The sequence below is a fragment of the Amblyraja radiata genome, chromosome 23 (genome assembly GCF_010909765.2).
Source record: "Amblyraja radiata isolate CabotCenter1 chromosome 23, sAmbRad1.1.pri, whole genome shotgun sequence".
NCBI lineage: Eukaryota > Metazoa > Chordata > Chondrichthyes > Rajiformes > Rajidae > Amblyraja > Amblyraja radiata.
In genome coordinates, this window is record NC_045978.1 from 29,304,135 (window position 1) to 29,321,659 (window position 17,525).

General features: G+C 42.0%; 1 protein-coding gene across 6 annotated transcripts in view; it reads left to right on the top strand.

Moving 5' to 3' along the window:
* Positions 1–17,525, top strand: part of ss18l1 (SS18L1 subunit of BAF chromatin remodeling complex) — an 87,361-nt gene that overhangs the window by 19,396 nt on the left and 50,440 nt on the right. For all 6 annotated transcript variants that reach the window (XM_033041925.1, XM_033041927.1, XM_033041930.1 and 3 more), the window contains 4 exons: positions 1,039–1,123; positions 3,666–3,810; positions 4,991–5,191; positions 10,576–10,740. In XM_033041925.1, the coding sequence (XP_032897816.1) occupies positions 1,039–1,123; positions 3,666–3,810; positions 4,991–5,191; positions 10,576–10,740 (596 nt within the window). The remainder of the gene's footprint in view (positions 1–1,038; positions 1,124–3,665; positions 3,811–4,990; positions 5,192–10,575; positions 10,741–17,525) is intronic.

Here is a 17,525-nt window from a genome sequence, read left to right on the forward strand (position 1 = left end):
GCTCCGATTCGGGCCGCTGCCGAAAGCCGGATCCCCACCTCAGCGAGTCGGGCCGCTGCCGAAAGCCGGAACGCAGCCTCAGCTCCGAGTCAAGTCGCTGCCGAAAGCTGGAACACCGCATCAGCGAGTCGGGCTGCCACCGCCTCAGCTCCAAGTCCCGCAGCCTCAGCTCCAAGTCCCGCAGCCTCAGCTCCGAGTCCCGCCGCCTCAGCTCCGAGTCCCGCAGCCTCAGCTCCGAGTTGGGCCGCCGCCGCCTCAGCCCCGAAGTCGGCCAGCCTAGTCCTAGCCGGCTCTGCCTCCTGAGCCTCGAGGTCGGTCGCAGTTGGAGGCCACCAGCTCCGCCATTAGGCCTCAGCGCAGACGGAGGCAGAGAAGGGAGATACGACAAAAAAAAGTCGCATTCCCCCGAAGGAAGAGACAGAAAACATGTCGTCCCCCCCCCACAACCTAATGAACCAAAATTAACTAAAACAGGACAAAGAAAACAACAAAAAAAAGTAAAAACCGCAGCTGTTAACAGCGCCGCCACTTCTGGTGATGGTTATTGACTCCCTCACATAGAGCACATTCTATGCCCTAGATACCTCTGGTATTTTTCCAAATGTGTTTAATGTAGAGGAACACTGATTCATCAGGTGAGAAAGGATTGTTGGTGGGGGTAATCGAGAAGAGGTTTCCTTGTGCATGTTTGACTTGATGCCATGAGAAAATGAGGCATGTTTATTTTGCACCCTGCGACTGAAATTTGAATTCAGTTCTGATGATGTCTTGGATTTGAAATGTTACCTACCCGTTGCTATTTGCATGGATGCTGCCTGACTTGCTGACTGTTTCCCGCATTTTCTGTTTTTATTTCAAATTTGCAGCATTTGTAGCTTTTTGATTTTCATTTATTATTATAGATCCTGGATATTAGGTCAAGGCCAGACTTGAGTAATGTAACAACGTAAGTTTAGCATTAATGTTCACCCTTATTGCAAAGATTGCATTGAACATATTTCTTCTTGATTTTTTAATTTTTCTTTTCTGTTTTTTTAGATATCAACAGATGCTGCACAGAAATTTGGTTTACTTGGCAACTATAGCAGATTCTAATCAAAACATGCAGTCCTTGCTACCTGCTGTAAGTAATACACCATTGATTCCACTACCAGGGTTGTAGCAAAACTAATAAAAACAGTAGTGAACTTTTTTTTCGCTGATTAATTCCTTTCCCTTCAACTTACTACAGAGGTTGCATGTAAATATTAATTAAAATAATGTTGTAAAATGTACCATTCTTGAATAGCATATGGCATGGAGTTGTGGATTTGCAATTACACTTATAACCCGTTGCTAAATATGTAACTTAATGTTACTAAATTAACGTAGTTCCTTGGAAGATGGCAGAATTGTTTTGCAGTCATTATGTTGATCCTTCTTCCCCCCCCCCCCCCTGAAATTCTCTTGTCTGCATATTTAGAAGGTCTTATATTGTGCATCAACATTTATATTAAGCATTTGATATGTTAAATAAATCAAACTTGCATTTTATGTTTCCAATATGTTAGCTACATTGTTGGAATCCATTACCATTTATTTTTGATTGGAAAAATGATTTGTCTTTGCATTTGTTTGAATAGATTCTTCACAACCTTCATAGCCAGAATTAGCAAACTTCTGGTTAAAGTGGTAAATTATTTTCGAATTACTGAATTTAAAGATCAGTCGGACTAAATTTAAAGATTCAGAATGAACAAAAAAGCCACATCATCAAACCCGATTTCAAATCTGCAGGAAAATAATCAAATAAAAAAATAATAATATTGTTTTCTGTAAACAAAGGCAAATTATTTTTTTTAAATATTAAATATCATGCAATGATTTACAGAAGAAAGAACTTGCATTTATAGAGAATATTTTATGACCATGATGTGCTAATGTTTGGCAACCAGTGAAAAACTTTCAAAATATAGTTGCTGTTATTAAATGCATTCTCCATGCTTCTCGATAAATGGAGCTTATACACACTTGGGCAAAGACAATATCAGAGCTGCTTTAAGGCAGTATCGACCACATCATCACAAGTTTTCATTTTTTATGTTAAATTGCTAACTAATAATGTAGTGGTTCTTGGTCTTTTTGTGAAACCCTAGATGATCAGCACAGATGCAGTTTGATAATAGGGTGAGATACATATGGTTGTTGTACTGCCACAGAACTTGGCCTATTTACACTTGTACATCTCAGTAGGACTGTTGAATTGCCAAAATCGAGGGAGCCCTGGACATCGCACTGTGGCCCTGAGACCAGCTGGAGTGCAGTCCTGATCACCGATCTACCTCATTGGAGACCTTTCAACTATCTTCAATTGTAGTTTATTGGACATCCTGCACTAAACATTAGAACCCTTTATCTGTACATTGTGGACGACATGATTGGATTCATGTATAGTCTTTTCTTTGACTGGATAGCATGCAAATAAAAGCATTTCACTGTACATTGGTACAGCTTACAATAATAAAGACTAAACTAACGTTTCCAACTTGTCATTGTCCTAACTGAGATTAGATGGGGGTTGGGTTATCAAACTTGTTTCTGTTGCACATGAATTTTACACTAGCATATTTACCAATTGCTCTGTTGGTTCCTAATGGAGGAACACTGAATATTGATCCTCCAAAATGCTGTTGAACCCAAAACCAGCGACCCACACTTCAGCACTGTAAAGAAGGGAATGCTACTTACCTTTGTCACTGTCCAGTGGCAAATTCACAAAATAACCTCTGTGCCAAATAACAGTATTCATTTAGTGAAGAATCATGAATAACAATCTACTCATTCGTTTGTTTCCTGTATGCAAAACATTGCTCTGCACAATTTAGCTGAACACTTTGCCTATATAACCATGACAAAACTTCAAATAATAAATCCATTCATTACGGAATGTTTTGGAATGTCTTGAGAGTATGATATGCAGCTACATAAATGCAAATTTATTTGTTCTCTACATGAATGTAATTTATTTCCAGCATCTTTAGCCAATTGTAATCTATATACTTTTAAAACTGTGTGTGTATGTCATTTTTTTGGCCTTTGATTCGTTACTCCGCCAAAACCAGACGCTAATATGCCGAGATTTTTACCATTTCGCTAGCCATTTCACTTTTACATTCGCTCATCCACTCCTCATTAAATTTAGTCATTTTTCTGTACACATTTTTATTAAAATCCTTCCCCACTCACTCATTTTTCGCCTCCAGCTGGCCAGCGACCATAAAGGCTGCTGCCACCCGGTTCTCCTCCAAAAACGCCAACATTTTTCTAATTTCGCTAGCGACCGACATTTTTCCCATTTTGCTAGCGATTTTACTTCCTCCATTCCCCCCCCTCCCCCTCCGGCCTGGCTCTGTCACGCTGGCCGAAGCCAAAGATCGCTGGCTTGCCATGTCCGAAAATCCCGCGCGTCAACGGCCTGTCGGCCCACAGGCGAATTGAGGGCGTATGCAGCGTCTTGACGGCGTATGCCTAGCGCATGGCATTGCGCAATGACGTCAGGCCGCCCCCTCCTCTTGCACCCGCACATTGCGGGAACAGACCCAAAGGGTCTGCACTTGGTCTAGTATAGTCTAAAATGCAATTGTTAATTGTGTTTTTTTACATTCGTACCATTTCCTTTTTCTTAGCCACCATCCCAAAACCTGTCAATGGGACCAGGAGGAATGAATCTGCCTGGATCAAATCAAGCTTTGCATTCGCAGAATGTTCCTAATGACACTATGGGGGGAGGGATTCCTCCTTCCACACTAATGCAGAACCAGATGAGCAATGGTAGGTTCTAACAATGTTACTTATTTACGGTTTGTTGCAATGCTATGATATCGGGATCTGCTAAACCAAAGGCTGGAAATGATAGAATTCAGATTTATTTAAGGCCTGGTATTGAGATTTGACAGAAAAATTACTTACAGAAAATTAGAAGTGGTTGATTGTAGGGTATAGATTTTTTTTCCCCAAATGTGGATTTGCCATGGTATTGCCGACGATAACGTGTAACATTTTTCTTCTGCTTCCAACGTCCCCTCTGTCTTTGTGAATCAATTTTGTATTTTTATCTTAACAATTAATTTTGCTTTCAATTAATTTTTCTCTCCCCGTTAGAAATTATCTCTTTCTCCTCTATACTTATCTATCAATGACCTTTTCCCTTCCTCTTTCTCATCACTGGGAAACATAGGCTGTCATTGGAGGAGAAATCTTTTGAAACCGGTGAGTAGGTTTTGGAGATAGGGATTTGGTCAGGTTGATGAAATACTGGTTACATAAGACCGTGCTGCAGAAAGAGCTGTGAAGTAGTCAGTCCATTATCATTGTGTGATATACTAGTCATAGTTACATTTCCTACTACCAGTTTTCATCCCTTCATCAACTACATGATTTGGGCAGAAGACTTCAAATGCAGCCAACATAACAATAAAAAAAACAAAAAACATCCCAATTGGACAGTCTTGATATCCATGAGGGGGGGGGGGGGGGGGGGGAGGAGAAACCTCATGTACTCCTTGGATAGCCTACAACCCAACAGCATAAACATTGAAGCCTCCAATTACAATCAAACTCCTCTTTCCTCCCCCCCCCCCCCCCCATTTATAAATCCTGTGTGCACACCTTTCTCCCCTGCACCTGTCATCCATTTCCTTTCTCCTGTTTCTACTCGTCTCCTATCCCTCCCATTTTTTCTTTATTTTTTATGGGTACTGGTTGAGGACTGTGTCCAGATCCAAGTTGCAACTGTACACGTTCTCTTATTGATATTGATTAGTATTCGTTTGGAACCTGAAGATATCGCTCTGTTTGTTGTTTATTGATATCACATGGCAACTGGAATAGATGGTAGACCTTTCCTATTGGTTTCGAATTTAACTGAGATGTATGCCACAGAATTGGATTATTTCAGAGGCAATCCAAACAAATTATTTTGACTGAGCGTGGTTGTGTTTTTTTTTTTCAGGTCCTACTCATGTTTCAGTTCAACAGTCAGGACCAGCCACAATGCCAAGTACTTCAATGAATATGCCTGTAAGTAACCATGGAACACCAGGTGGCTATAGTCATTCTGTGCCATCTTCACAAGGGATGCAGATGCAGGGTCAGAATCAGTCGCTGGCAAACTATGGATCCCGGACAAACATGAGCATGCAAACCAGTCAAGGTAAACATTTAAAAATAGCTGTGTTACATTATTATAGTGGATAACCTGCTGTAATACGTTTTGCTCTTTGCATGCATCACATTTCCTCCTTAAACAGAATGGCAAAGGAAATTCTTGGCCTAGAAATTCAATCAAATTCAATCATGCAGCGTTTTACTCAGTATTATGTAATAGTAAATTCTTTACACCGAGCCTAGGAATGTTAACTGAGGACTTTCTAGAATGATTCACTTTTTTCGACCTTGATGCAAATTCTGTGTCAGTCACAAACAGGATGATGTCATTCTGCATGCAACACTTTTAGAGCATTGTCATGCGGAAGGACAAGATCAAATTCTCTGGGAAATGACCATCATTAGACGCTTGCAGCAAAGTCAAGTTTTAACATAGGGCAGTCACGGTGGCACAGCGGTAGAGTTGCTGCCTTACAGCAAAATGCAACGCCAGAGACCCGGGTTCGATCCCGACTACGGGTGCTGTCTGTATGGAGTTTGTACGTTCTTCCCGTGATCTGCGTGGGTTTTCCCCGAGATCTTCAGTTTCCTCCCACACTCCAAAGACGTACAGGTTTGTAGGTTAATTGGCTTGATAAAAATGTTAAATTGTCCAAGTTGGCGATATGCAGAGTACTGCCCTGCCGACTACAAAATTCAGAAGGTTCATAGCATTTGGATTCAAGTGCGATAATTCCCTTATTTGGCTCTGTGTTCTGGGTGCCCCTATGTGAAACCGAGTCCCGGTATCCAATACAAAGACTGAATCCTTCAATGTGAAAATTGTCCTGATGTTTCAAGTTCTTAGATAGATGCCTGGAACTATAACTCATCCATGGACATTCACTTGAATATCGTCCTAGATCCTAGACTCTGATAATCTTTGAAGAACCATCTTCCTGGTCCTGATCCTTTTGGATGATCTTCTTCCAATCCAGGTACTCTTTCTCCACCACACATTCTATACCCCTCTCAGTTTTCAATCGTTTACTTTCCTCAGTGATTTAATCTTTGGTAGGTGTTGGTCCTCCCTTTCCACAATCTCCACAATACCAGTCCATAGACACAAAATGCTGGAGTAACTCGGCGGGTCAGGCAGCATCTCTGGAGAAAATGACAAGGTGAGTTTTGGGTTGAGACCTTACTTCAGACTGAGAGTGAGGGGAGAGGGAAACTAGAGGTCTGAAAAGGTACAGAATAGATCAGAGCCGGAACCGATGACTCAAGAAAGATGGAGCCCACAATGGTCCATTGTGAGCTGTGTAAGTGAAACTAGCAAGATGACTAGGGTGGGGGAGGGACGGAGAAAGAGGGAATGCAAGGGTTACTTTAAATTAGATAAATCAATATTTGTTCTGCTGGGTTGCAAGCTGCCCAAATGAAATATGAGCTGCTGTTCTTCCTATTTCCGTGTGGCATCACTCTGACAGTGTTGAAGGCCACTCTTCTTCCCACCCCCACATCAGTCTGAAGAAGGGTCTCGACCCGAAACGTCACCTATTCCTTTGCTCCATAGATGCTGCCTCACCTGCTGAATTTCTCCAGCATTTTTTTCTGCCCTGGATAGAAAGGTCAGTATGGGAATGGGAGTTGAAATATTTGGCAACTGTGAGATTGTGTTGGCCAAGGCGGACTGATCGTAGGTGTTCAGTGAAACGTCACCTATTACTTTTACCAAAGATGCTGCCTGACTTTTTTTTCCTGATCAGAGCCTTAAATTCTCTCATCTTCCAGGCTTCATTACTCCCACCTGCGTTGCTGTTTACTCCAACAGGAAAGTGCATGTCCTTAACACTTCTTATCACACTTTTAAAAGCATCCCACTTTCAGGGCATTCCTTTGCTTGCAAACAACCTACTCCAATCAACTTGAGAAAGTTCCAGTCGAATATCATCAAAGTGGGCCTTGCCTCAATTCAGAATTTTAACGTGGTCCCACCCTATCTTTATCCATAACTATTTTAAAGCTAATAGAACTGTGGTTGCTGGTCCCAAAGGGCTTACTCATGGATACTTCAATCACGTGCCAATCCCAATTTCCTAATGTCCCTGTCCCACTAGGGAAACCTGAACGGAAACCTCTGGTAACCTTGCGCCCCACCCAAGGTTTCCATGAGGTTCCCAGAGGTTTTGGTCACTCTCCCTAATGATCGAAAGTGGTTTCCGCTAGTTGAGGCTTCTTCTATGTTCCTGCGATTATTTCAACAAAACCAAAACCAAAACCGTCCTCGACTAAAAATAGGTTGCCATTTGGTCGAAGCCAGTGGAGTGGGGTTGCTATTTGCTTACAGGCAGTCGAAGGCAATCTCCTTCGCTGACCGGCCATTTTGATTGGCCCTTTGGAGTTTTCAGGATCTTTGGTTTTCAGGACCTAGAAGATCCGCCGGAAGGTAAAATGCCCGCTAACTTTATTAAACTTCTTAAAAACTGTCTCCACTCCATCTCCTTTCTTCCCCCCCCCCCTCCTTCTCCCCACCCTCCTTCTCCCCCCCTCCTTCTCCCCCCCTCCTTCTCCCCCCCTCCTTCTCCCCCCCTCCTACTCCCCCCCTCCTTCTCCCCCCCTCCTTCTCCCCCCCTCCTTCTCCCCCCCTCCTTCTCCCCCCCTCCTTCTCCCCCCCTCCTTCTCCCCCCCTCCTTCTCCCCCCCTCCTTCTCCCCCCCCTCCTACTCCCCCCCTCCTTCTCCCCCCCCCCCTTCTCCCTCCCCCCCTTTCTCCCTCCCCCCCTTCTCCCTCCCCCTTCTCCCTCCCCCCCCCTTCTCCCTCCCCCCCCCTTCTCCCTCCCCCCTCCCTTCTTCCCCCCCCCTTCTCCTGACTTCACTTCCACAAGAACATGGGGATTGATTTAATATTCTTTAATATTACAAAACTAATACTAAAATTAGTTTTAAAACAATTCCATAACTGTTGTGTATTTTGATTTTCTGAATAGAAAATTACAACAAATGAGTAAATGGAAATAAGGAAGCCTTAAGAAATAAAATACTTATTTTTGCTTGAAAGCAACATTTTATTTGAAGCAGTTTACTGGTTGAGCCCAAAGGGATACCAATTTTGATACAATATGTAAATACTCAAAGCGTAATTGTTCTTTATATAATTCCGTGAAAAGTATGTTGCAATGCCATTGCATTTACATTTTCTGATGTACAAACAAAAGAATTGCAAATTTGTCTGGCTGAATGTATACAATGTGATACTAAGTTAACCGAATCAAAATGTCCCCGATCTTGTACTGAATTAGCTTTTCTCAATGCACTGCAAATATGGTGTCAGTGAGTTAGAGCTATTGGGGCATGAGGACAGTGATATAGAATTTCAAGCAGTAGTCAAGAGTGTTATCATATTAGACAAAAAATGCTGGAGTAACTCAGCGAGACAGGCAGCATCTCTGGAGGGAAGGAACCCATTCCTTCTCTCCAGAGATGCTGCCTGTCCCGCTGAGTTACTCCAGCATTTTGTGTCTATCTTCGATTTAAACCAGCACCTGCAGTTCTTTCCTACACAATGTTACCACAGTACTTGTTAGCCAATTAATGTTGCACATTTATATTTGTTTGGGAGAGGGTTGAGTTTTGACATCATGTTTTATGATGTCTGAAGAAGGGTCTCGACCCGAAACGTTGCCTATTTCCTTCCTCAATAGATGCTGCCTCGCCCGCTGAGTTTCTCCGGCATTTTTGTCCACCTTCATGTTTTATGATGATGCTTACCTAGGAAAGTGCAAGTACAGCAACTTGAGTGAAGCTTCAGTGAGCATGAAATTAAGGTTCATTCATGCACTAGTCATCAAGAGAGGATGGAAATTTGGGGAGAGATTAAAAAAAATTGTTGACTGCAACACATGTGTATATGCACATGCTTATATTTCAACAGTTGAGATGGGAAAAATCATGTATAAGTGTCTCTATGTAGTCTGCCAATTCCTGGCCTTGAATAGTAGGTTGAAATTTATCATTGGTAGTAGCAATTGTTTATCAGTTGGGGGTTTTCTGAACCAGCTGCTATTAAAGTATAGGGTCATACAGCATGGAAATAGGCCTTTTGGCCCATCTTGCCTTTGCTGACCAAGATTCCTCATCTGCACTAGTCCCACCTACCTGCGTTGGCTCATATCCCTCTAAACCAGTGGTTCCCAACCTTTTTTTGGCCATGCCCCGCCTAATCACCTCTAAAATCCTGTTGCCCCCCCCCCCCCCCCATGTGGTGATATATAATTCTTATCATTTAAAAAGTGAACTCCGTTTCAGCTGAAGAAGCTTAAAACGCCAATACCTTGGTTTAAACAAGCTTCTAAAGAACATGGCATCCATGAAAAAGAAAAATGAAATAAACAAAAGACAGTTCAAGTTCTGAGCAAGAAATTACTAAAAAATTGTAAAAAAAAAAAGAAAAATCAAATTGCCCCCCTTAAAAATCAAATTGCCCCCCTGTGGGGCGTACGCCCCACGTTGGGAACCACTGCTCTAAACCTTTCCTATCCATGTATCTGTCCAAATGTGTTTTTAATTCTTGTTATAGTTCCTGCCTCAACTAACACCTCTGGCAGCTCGTTCCATATACCTACCACCCTCTCCTATTAAATATTTCCCCTCTCACGTTAAACCTATGTGTTCTGGTTTTTGATTTCTCTACTTTGGGTAATAGACTGCATTCACTCTATTTATTGACTTCATGATTTTATACATCTCTATACAATTACCCCTCAGCCTCTTGCGCTGTAAGGAATAAAGTCTTAGCCTGCTCAACCTCTCCCCATATCTCAGGTCCTCAAGTCCTGGCAACATCCTTGTAAATCTTCCCTGCACTCTTTCCAGCGTACCAACATCCTTCCTATAGCAGGGTGACCAAAACTGAACACAATGCTCCAAATGCGGCCTCACCAATGTCTTGTATAACTGTAACATAACCTCCCAACTTTTATACTCAATATCCAGACCGATGAAGACCGAAAACGTTCTTAATCATCCTATCTACCTTTGATGCCACTTTTGGGGAACTATGAAGCTGCAACCCAGATCTCTCTGCTCTACCACACTCCCTACCATGCTTACCATGCGTAACCTAATCAAATGCCTTGCTGAAATATACATTGTAAAACATCTGATGCATATTCTCACCTTATTGGAACGCATTGGTTATATTCCTTTTCATTATTTATTACGAATTAAATAAATGAAATGACTTTAAGTCGAGCCAACTTTGAATTAAATAATGCAATTCAGTCACCATGGATTTTTTGTGCTATGTCCATCAAAATGAGGAGAGCTCAATTTGCTGCTTTTATTGTAAAATACCTCAATGGTTCTAAAGTACTAAAGGGTGCTCTGACCTTATGAAATGTGTTGTGTAAGAGATTTTTTAACAGAGCTACTCATTTAAGATTATTTTTCAGTTCCAATGATACACCAGCAAGCTGCAACGCCACATTACAATACACCACAAGGAGGTGGACAACATTACCAGGGACAGTCGACTATGGGAATGATGGGACAGAGTAACCAAGGCAGCAACATAATGGGCCAAAGGCCAATAGGGCCTTATAGATCAACACAACAAGGTATGATGTGCATGGTTATCATTTGACAAGAAACATCTGATACATTTTAGCAGTTCCCTACATTGTAATATTATTTTCTTCTCTTACTCAATGAATGGTGGATTCATTCAACATTGTGAAATAATAACAACGATACACTCGAGAAAGAAGTAGGTCCTTGCATCCAAAAGGCAATTGTTCTTATGAGTTCTAATACAGTTTTAAATATTATCTGTTACTTTAATCAGTTGGCACAGTCTTCAAAGTTGTATAGCGGCTGATCGTATGTGGAATATCCATAAGTACATTGGCAACTATAAAGGGCTGGAACTTGCTGGGCGATGTAAGGAAGATGTTGGACACCCATGCAAACATGCGGGTTCCAAACCTGCTAGTCAAATAATGCTGGTGATTTCCTAGCTGCATCCTTCAAACTAGTCCAAGTGTCTAAATAGTGGTGACTCTCATAAAGCCATGGCCAAAAACCTCAAAATTGTACTGAATGATTGCAGCAAGACTGGTCTAGAAATATCAAGGACAGCCAGCTTTGACGTGTCAAAAATAAAACTTTTCGAGTTTAGAGATAAACATAGAAACGGGCCCTTTGGCCCACCTAGTCCATGACGACCATTGATCACTCATACACTGGTTCTATGTTATCCCATTTTTACATTCTATACACTATGGGCAACATATAGAAGCCAATTAACCTACAAACCTGTATGTCTTTGGAATGTGGGATGAAACCGGAACACCGAGAGAAAACCCACGTGGTCCAAAGAGAACGTGCAAACTCCACAGGCAGCACTCACGGTCAGGATCTCTGGTGCTGTGCGGCTGCAGCTCTACCGCTGCACCACTATGCTGCCCCTATACAATGTGTACAATAATGTTGAGAAATGGAAGATCAATAATGTGGACCATGACCTGCTGGGCAATCTGCCCGTTTAACCTGTACCAGTGCAGAAACAGGAGTTCATTAATTTGAATGAAAATAGACAATAGTGAGGGATAAGGATATGGTCATTTACAATTTTAGAGTGAATTCAATGTTTCAAAGATTTTCAGTTTTTTTGTTTTATTAAGAGCTTTTCAGCATCAGGGATAGGTTTGATTATTGGCTAAACAGGGAATTTGATTGTGAGCTGTCAAAGGAGTGTTAAGCTGCATCATGGACTGGGCTACTAGTATGACAACAGCATTATATTGACAGATACAAGGAACTGCAGATGCTGGTTTACCAAAAAAGACACATGGTACTTCAGGAACCCAACGGATTAGGCAGCATTTCTGGAGAACGTGGATAAGTGATGCTTTGGATCAGGACTCTTCTTTAGGCAGATTGTGGTGGGTGGGGGAAGGGACCAAGTGTGGCAAAAGATAGATGGATGCAGGTGAGGGGGTCTTTCATTGGCAGATGGGTGGACAAAGGCCAAGGTGAAAAGACAAAAGTGTGAAATGACAGAAGAGACGCGAATTGCGATGCCAGAGGATGAAATATGGGAATATTGGTGGAAGGGGACAGCAGGAGGGGGAAGGGTAGAAATGGGTGTGAACTAATTTCCTAAAATTCTCAATATTCGTACTATTAGGTTGTGAGCTATCCAAGTGGATGCTATCCTTCCAGTTTGCATGTGGCCTCACTTTGGTAATGGAGGAGGCCGAGAACAAAAATAAATTTTCCCATTCCACCTTTATTCCTTCCTCCAATTTCCCAAAACACTTCTTCTATCCTTGTCTCATCTCACACTTTTTGTCTTTTTATCTCTGGCCATTGTCCTACCCCTCTCCCCAACCCACCACAAATGGTCTGACCCAAAACGTGACATCCAAATTCTCTAGAGATGCTACCCAACTCACTGAGTTACTCCAGCAGTTTGTGTGTTTTACAAAAATATATCTTGCCATGAGGTCCTGCTGCGATGTATGACTTCGCCATTTTAGATGCAGTTTCCTAACATGTGTTCCACAAATGGTAAACGTATACTTATGTCAGCAGTGAGGGCAGGCAGCTTGTATTGGCAGCAAGTTCTAGCTCATTATTTATTTCTTTATCTTGTTTGTCTCTTTTTGAACCCAGTACCATACTGAAAGGACTGGTGTAAATTGATTTAAGTCCAACTGTTGTTGCAACTGTTTGATTCTCTTAGTTTTCTGAACAAGCTTTATGGGAATAACTGTGGATGAATAGTTAAAGTATGGTAAATCAACTGTGAGAAGTGTTTTTAATTGTTGTAGTTAAATTATACTGTATTTGCTGTAAAATGCTGTATTTTGCAATATTTAAATTTCATTTTTAGTGGACGACATTTGATTGGGTACAATTCTATTTCAAGAGTAAACAAGCATACAATTTATTTGTGCAATGGTCATCGGTTTTATTTATGTATTGATTTCCAGTGCACTGATTTCATGTAACATTAGATATTGCCTTAGGTTATTGTTGACTCTTGCCTTAAAGATGTGAAATTAATGCTATAACTAAACCTGATTGCCTGTATAGAATGGGGTAGAACTCCACCTGTAGCTCTGATGAAAATGGTGTTGTGCAATGAAAAATTTGAAAACTTTCCAAATAGCTGAACAAAGCAATCAATAATTTTTTTAAAATAAATAAATAGTGCTCATTGGGAAATTTGTCTCCTATGTTTCTGGCACTTCTTTCCTGCCATAAGATTCTTGGCTGGGATCTGCAATGAGATTCTCAACCTAGCTGGTCTGAAAAATAATAGTTCTTGCATGCTCACAGGACAAGATTTTTCTGTTGTGTATACAGTGCCCTCCATAATGTTTGGGACAAAAACCCATAATTTATTTATTTGCCTCTGTACTCCACAATTTGAGATTTATAATAGAAAAAAATCACATGTGGTTAAAGTGCACATTGTCAGCTTTTAATAAAGCAATTTTTATACATTTGGTTTCACCGTGTAGAAATTACAGCAGCGTTTATACATAGTGTTACCCCCCTATTTCAGGGCACCATAATGATTGGGACACAGCAATGTCATGTACATGAAAGTAGCCATGTTTAGTATTTTGTTGCATAGTATTATGTTGCATAATAGTGACTGCTATTACCATCAGCTCACTATGAAGATAAGTGAGCCAATACCTTTAGCAGCCATACTAGCCCAGGCCATAACACCCACACCACTGTTTCCTAAATGAGGAGGAATGTTTTGGATCTTGGCCAGTTCCTTCTCTCCTCCATACTTTGCTCTTGCCATCACTCTGATATGTTAATCTTTGTCTCATCTGTCCACAAGACCTTTTTCCAGAACTGTGGTTGCTCTTTTAAGTACTTCTTGGCAAACTGTAACCAGGCCATCTTATTTTTGCAGCTAACCAGTGCAATCTTGCAATGTAGCCTCTGTATTTCTGTTCGTGAAGTTTTCTGCGGATAGTGGTCATTGACAAATCCACACCTGACTCCTGAAGAGGGGGAGGGGAGGGGAGGGGGAAGGGGGGGGGAGAGAGGGTGGAGAGAGGGGGGGAGAGGAAGAGGGGGGGAGAGAGGAGAGAAAGGGGGGAGAGGAAGAAGGCGAGGGGGGAAAGGGAGAGGGAGGATAGGGGGAGGGAGGAAAGGGAGGGGGAGGATAGGGAGAGGGGGAGGATAGGGGGAAGGGAGAGGGGGGAGAGGAGGGGGGGGGGAGAGGAGAGAGGATGGGGTAGAAAGGAGGGGGAGAAAGGGATGGGGGAGGGAGGAAATGGAGGGGGAGAGGGGATGCAAGGAAGAAGGGGAGGGGGGTAAAGGGAGGGGGAGGATAGGGGAGAGAGGGGGAGGGGAAGGGGAGGGGGAGAGAGATGGGGGAGGGGGAAAAGAGAGATGGGGAGGGGGAGAGAGAGCAGGGGAGGGGGGGAGAGAGAGGAAGGGGAGAGAGGAGGGTGAGGGGGAGAGAGAGGAGGGGGGTAGAGGGGGTGAGGGGTAGAGAGGAAGGGTAGGGGGAAGAGAGGGGAGAGGGAGTGGAGGAGGGAGGGGGGGGGGAGAGGAGGAGCCGAGCGGGCTGCGGGACCCACGGCGACCAAATGACTGTGAGTCGGGAGGGTGACGTAATCTAGCAGCGCGTGGAAAACAATGCGCAGCAGGCTGCACGTGGAAAACAGCCGCGCGAGCAGACCCATTGTGATGTCATCAGCTTGGTTATTTGAAATTTTTGAACATTTTCATAAATAACTTGAGAAATAATGCATGAAATTTTCAGATAAGGTGAATTTTGACTTCACAGCGTAAATCTCTATCGGAATATGTAAAATTTTCACCGTTAGCGCGTCGTCTTTTCGAGGAGATGTGAATCGCAAAAGATCCGTATAGAGTATATTATAAGTATAGCGATAGAGAGATGACATAGAAAGAGGCCATTCCATGTGAGTTCCCAACCGAGCAATACAATCAATCTCTTTCTCCCGTATTTCCCTGTAGCCCTGCAAGTTGTTCTTTCTCACATATCCATCTATTTCATTTGGTTCTTTTATCACTTAGAAATTGCACTGAGGGATAATATATAATGGTTGATTAACTATTTTGAGATTTGGGAGGCCACTGGAGTACCTATGGAAAACCCACGCAACCACAGGGAGTACATGCAAATTCCATGCAGACAGCAACCTAGGACAGATTGAACCCAGATCTCGGGAGCAGAGAGGAAGCAGTATGACTGATGTGCATAGTGCTGCCAAAATAACTCGGGGAGTTTATTGAGCAAAAAAAAAGTGCTAATTTCTTTCAGCGCTTTATTTTTTGCCCAGATTTCAGCATCTGCATTTGCTTATGTCTTCCGATGATTTATTTTTAGATTAATTGGTACATGCTTTTTAAAACATTAGAAATAAAGATAGGAAAAGATAACAAAAACGCTGTCACCTGTCCTTGCATAATCTCATTAGATTAAAGCCTACCTTTGAGAATACTTTAAACACTTTCCCAGGCAATTCAGTAATTTGGAACACTCTTTGTTTTCTCTCTCGCATCTGTTAAAGGTTCTCGCAGTTGAACCTAAAATGCAACAACTTCTAAAACAAAAACAACTGAGTCTATTCTTAATTTATAATTGCTGAGTTCAGATGGTGAATTTGTTTTTTCACGCAAAAAGCAAAATTGAACGTTTTAAGTCTCAGGGAGAAAAAGACAAAATGCACCCGAATTTTCATGATGCAGGTGCAGAAAACATTGGTTTGGGCAATTTGTAATATCATGTCCATTTCCAGTCATCTTATTAGAGCAAGGATGTGAAGGCTTTGGAGGGAGTGCAGAAGGGGTTCAGCAGAATGTTTCCTGGACTGGAGTGTATTATCTACAAGGAGAGATTAGGGACAAACATTTTTTTTTCTTTCCTGAAGCATAGGAGGATGAAAAAGTATAGAAAATTATGAGAAGCATCGTTAGTGTAGACAGTCAGAACCTTTTTTCCGGGATGGAAATGTTAAATATCAGAAGGTATATGTTTAAGATAATGTAGGTACCTGAAACATGTTGCCAGAGGATGTGTTAGCAGCAGGTACCATAGTAATACTTGAGAAACCTTTAGACAGCCACACAAACAGACTGGGCACGCAGAGATGTGGATCTTAAGCAGGCAGATAGGATCAGTTTGGATTGGCATGGATCAAAAGGCATGTTCATGTGCCGTTGTAGTTTTCCTTACATTTTTAGAACGTTATAAAGCACTTTAAGAGAACAAATTATTTGGTGAATAGTGTAAATGGGGCATCTTGGTCAACACGGACAAGTTGGGCTGAACAGCCTGTTTCCATGCTGCATGTCTCTATGTGCGAAACTGCAGTAGTGCGCACCAAGATCAAATAAATGGGAATACGTTAATATTTCATTGATGTTAGTTGAAGCATAAACCTTGACCAGGCCTTAAGGAGAACAGCACAGTCTCCTGAATACTTTCATGAGAGGGTCAATAGTTTTCTATTTATACTCTTAGCTGAAGAACAGATACATTTCATTCCTCCAACCAATCCAGAACTGTAAAATTATTAAGGCAAACAAAGTAAATAAAATGTTCCACTACACAATTTATTGAGACCAAAATCGTGATTATTTGCAATTTTAGATAGTGTATTCAGACCCCTTCACTTTTTCCACATTTTGTTATTTTAAAAAGGATTAAATTCAATTTTTTTATCATCACAATACCCCAGAATGAAGTAGCGAAAACAGGTGTTTAGAAATTTTTGCAAAGTAATTAAAAAGAAATAACAGAAATATAACATTTACATAAGTATTCAGACCCTTTGCTATGACACTCAAAATTGAGCAAAATTGTCCGTAGACCTCCGAGACAGGATTGTGTCGAGACACAGATCTGGGGAAGGGTATAAAACAATTTCTGCAGCATTGCAGGTCCCGAAGAGCATAGTGGCCTCCATCATTCTTAAATGGAAGAACTTTGGAACCATCAGGAATCTTCACAGAGATGGCCGCCCGGCCAAACTGAGCAATCGAGGGAGAAGAGCCTTGGTCAGGGAGGTGACCAAGAACCCGATGCTCACTCTGACAGATCTCCAGAGTTCCTCTGTGGAGATGGAAGAACCTTCCAGAAGGACAACTATATCTGCAGCACTCCACCAATCAGGCCTTGATGGTAGAGTGGCCAGACGGAAGCCACTCCTCAGTAAAAGGCACATGACAACCCGCTTTCCAAATGTTTGCCAAAAGGCACCTAAAGGACTCTCAGACCATGAGAAACAAGATTCTCTAGTCTGATGAAACCAAGATTGAACTATTTGGCCTGAATGCCAAGCGTCGCATCTGGGGGAAACCAGGCACCGCTCAATACCATATCTACGGTGAAGCA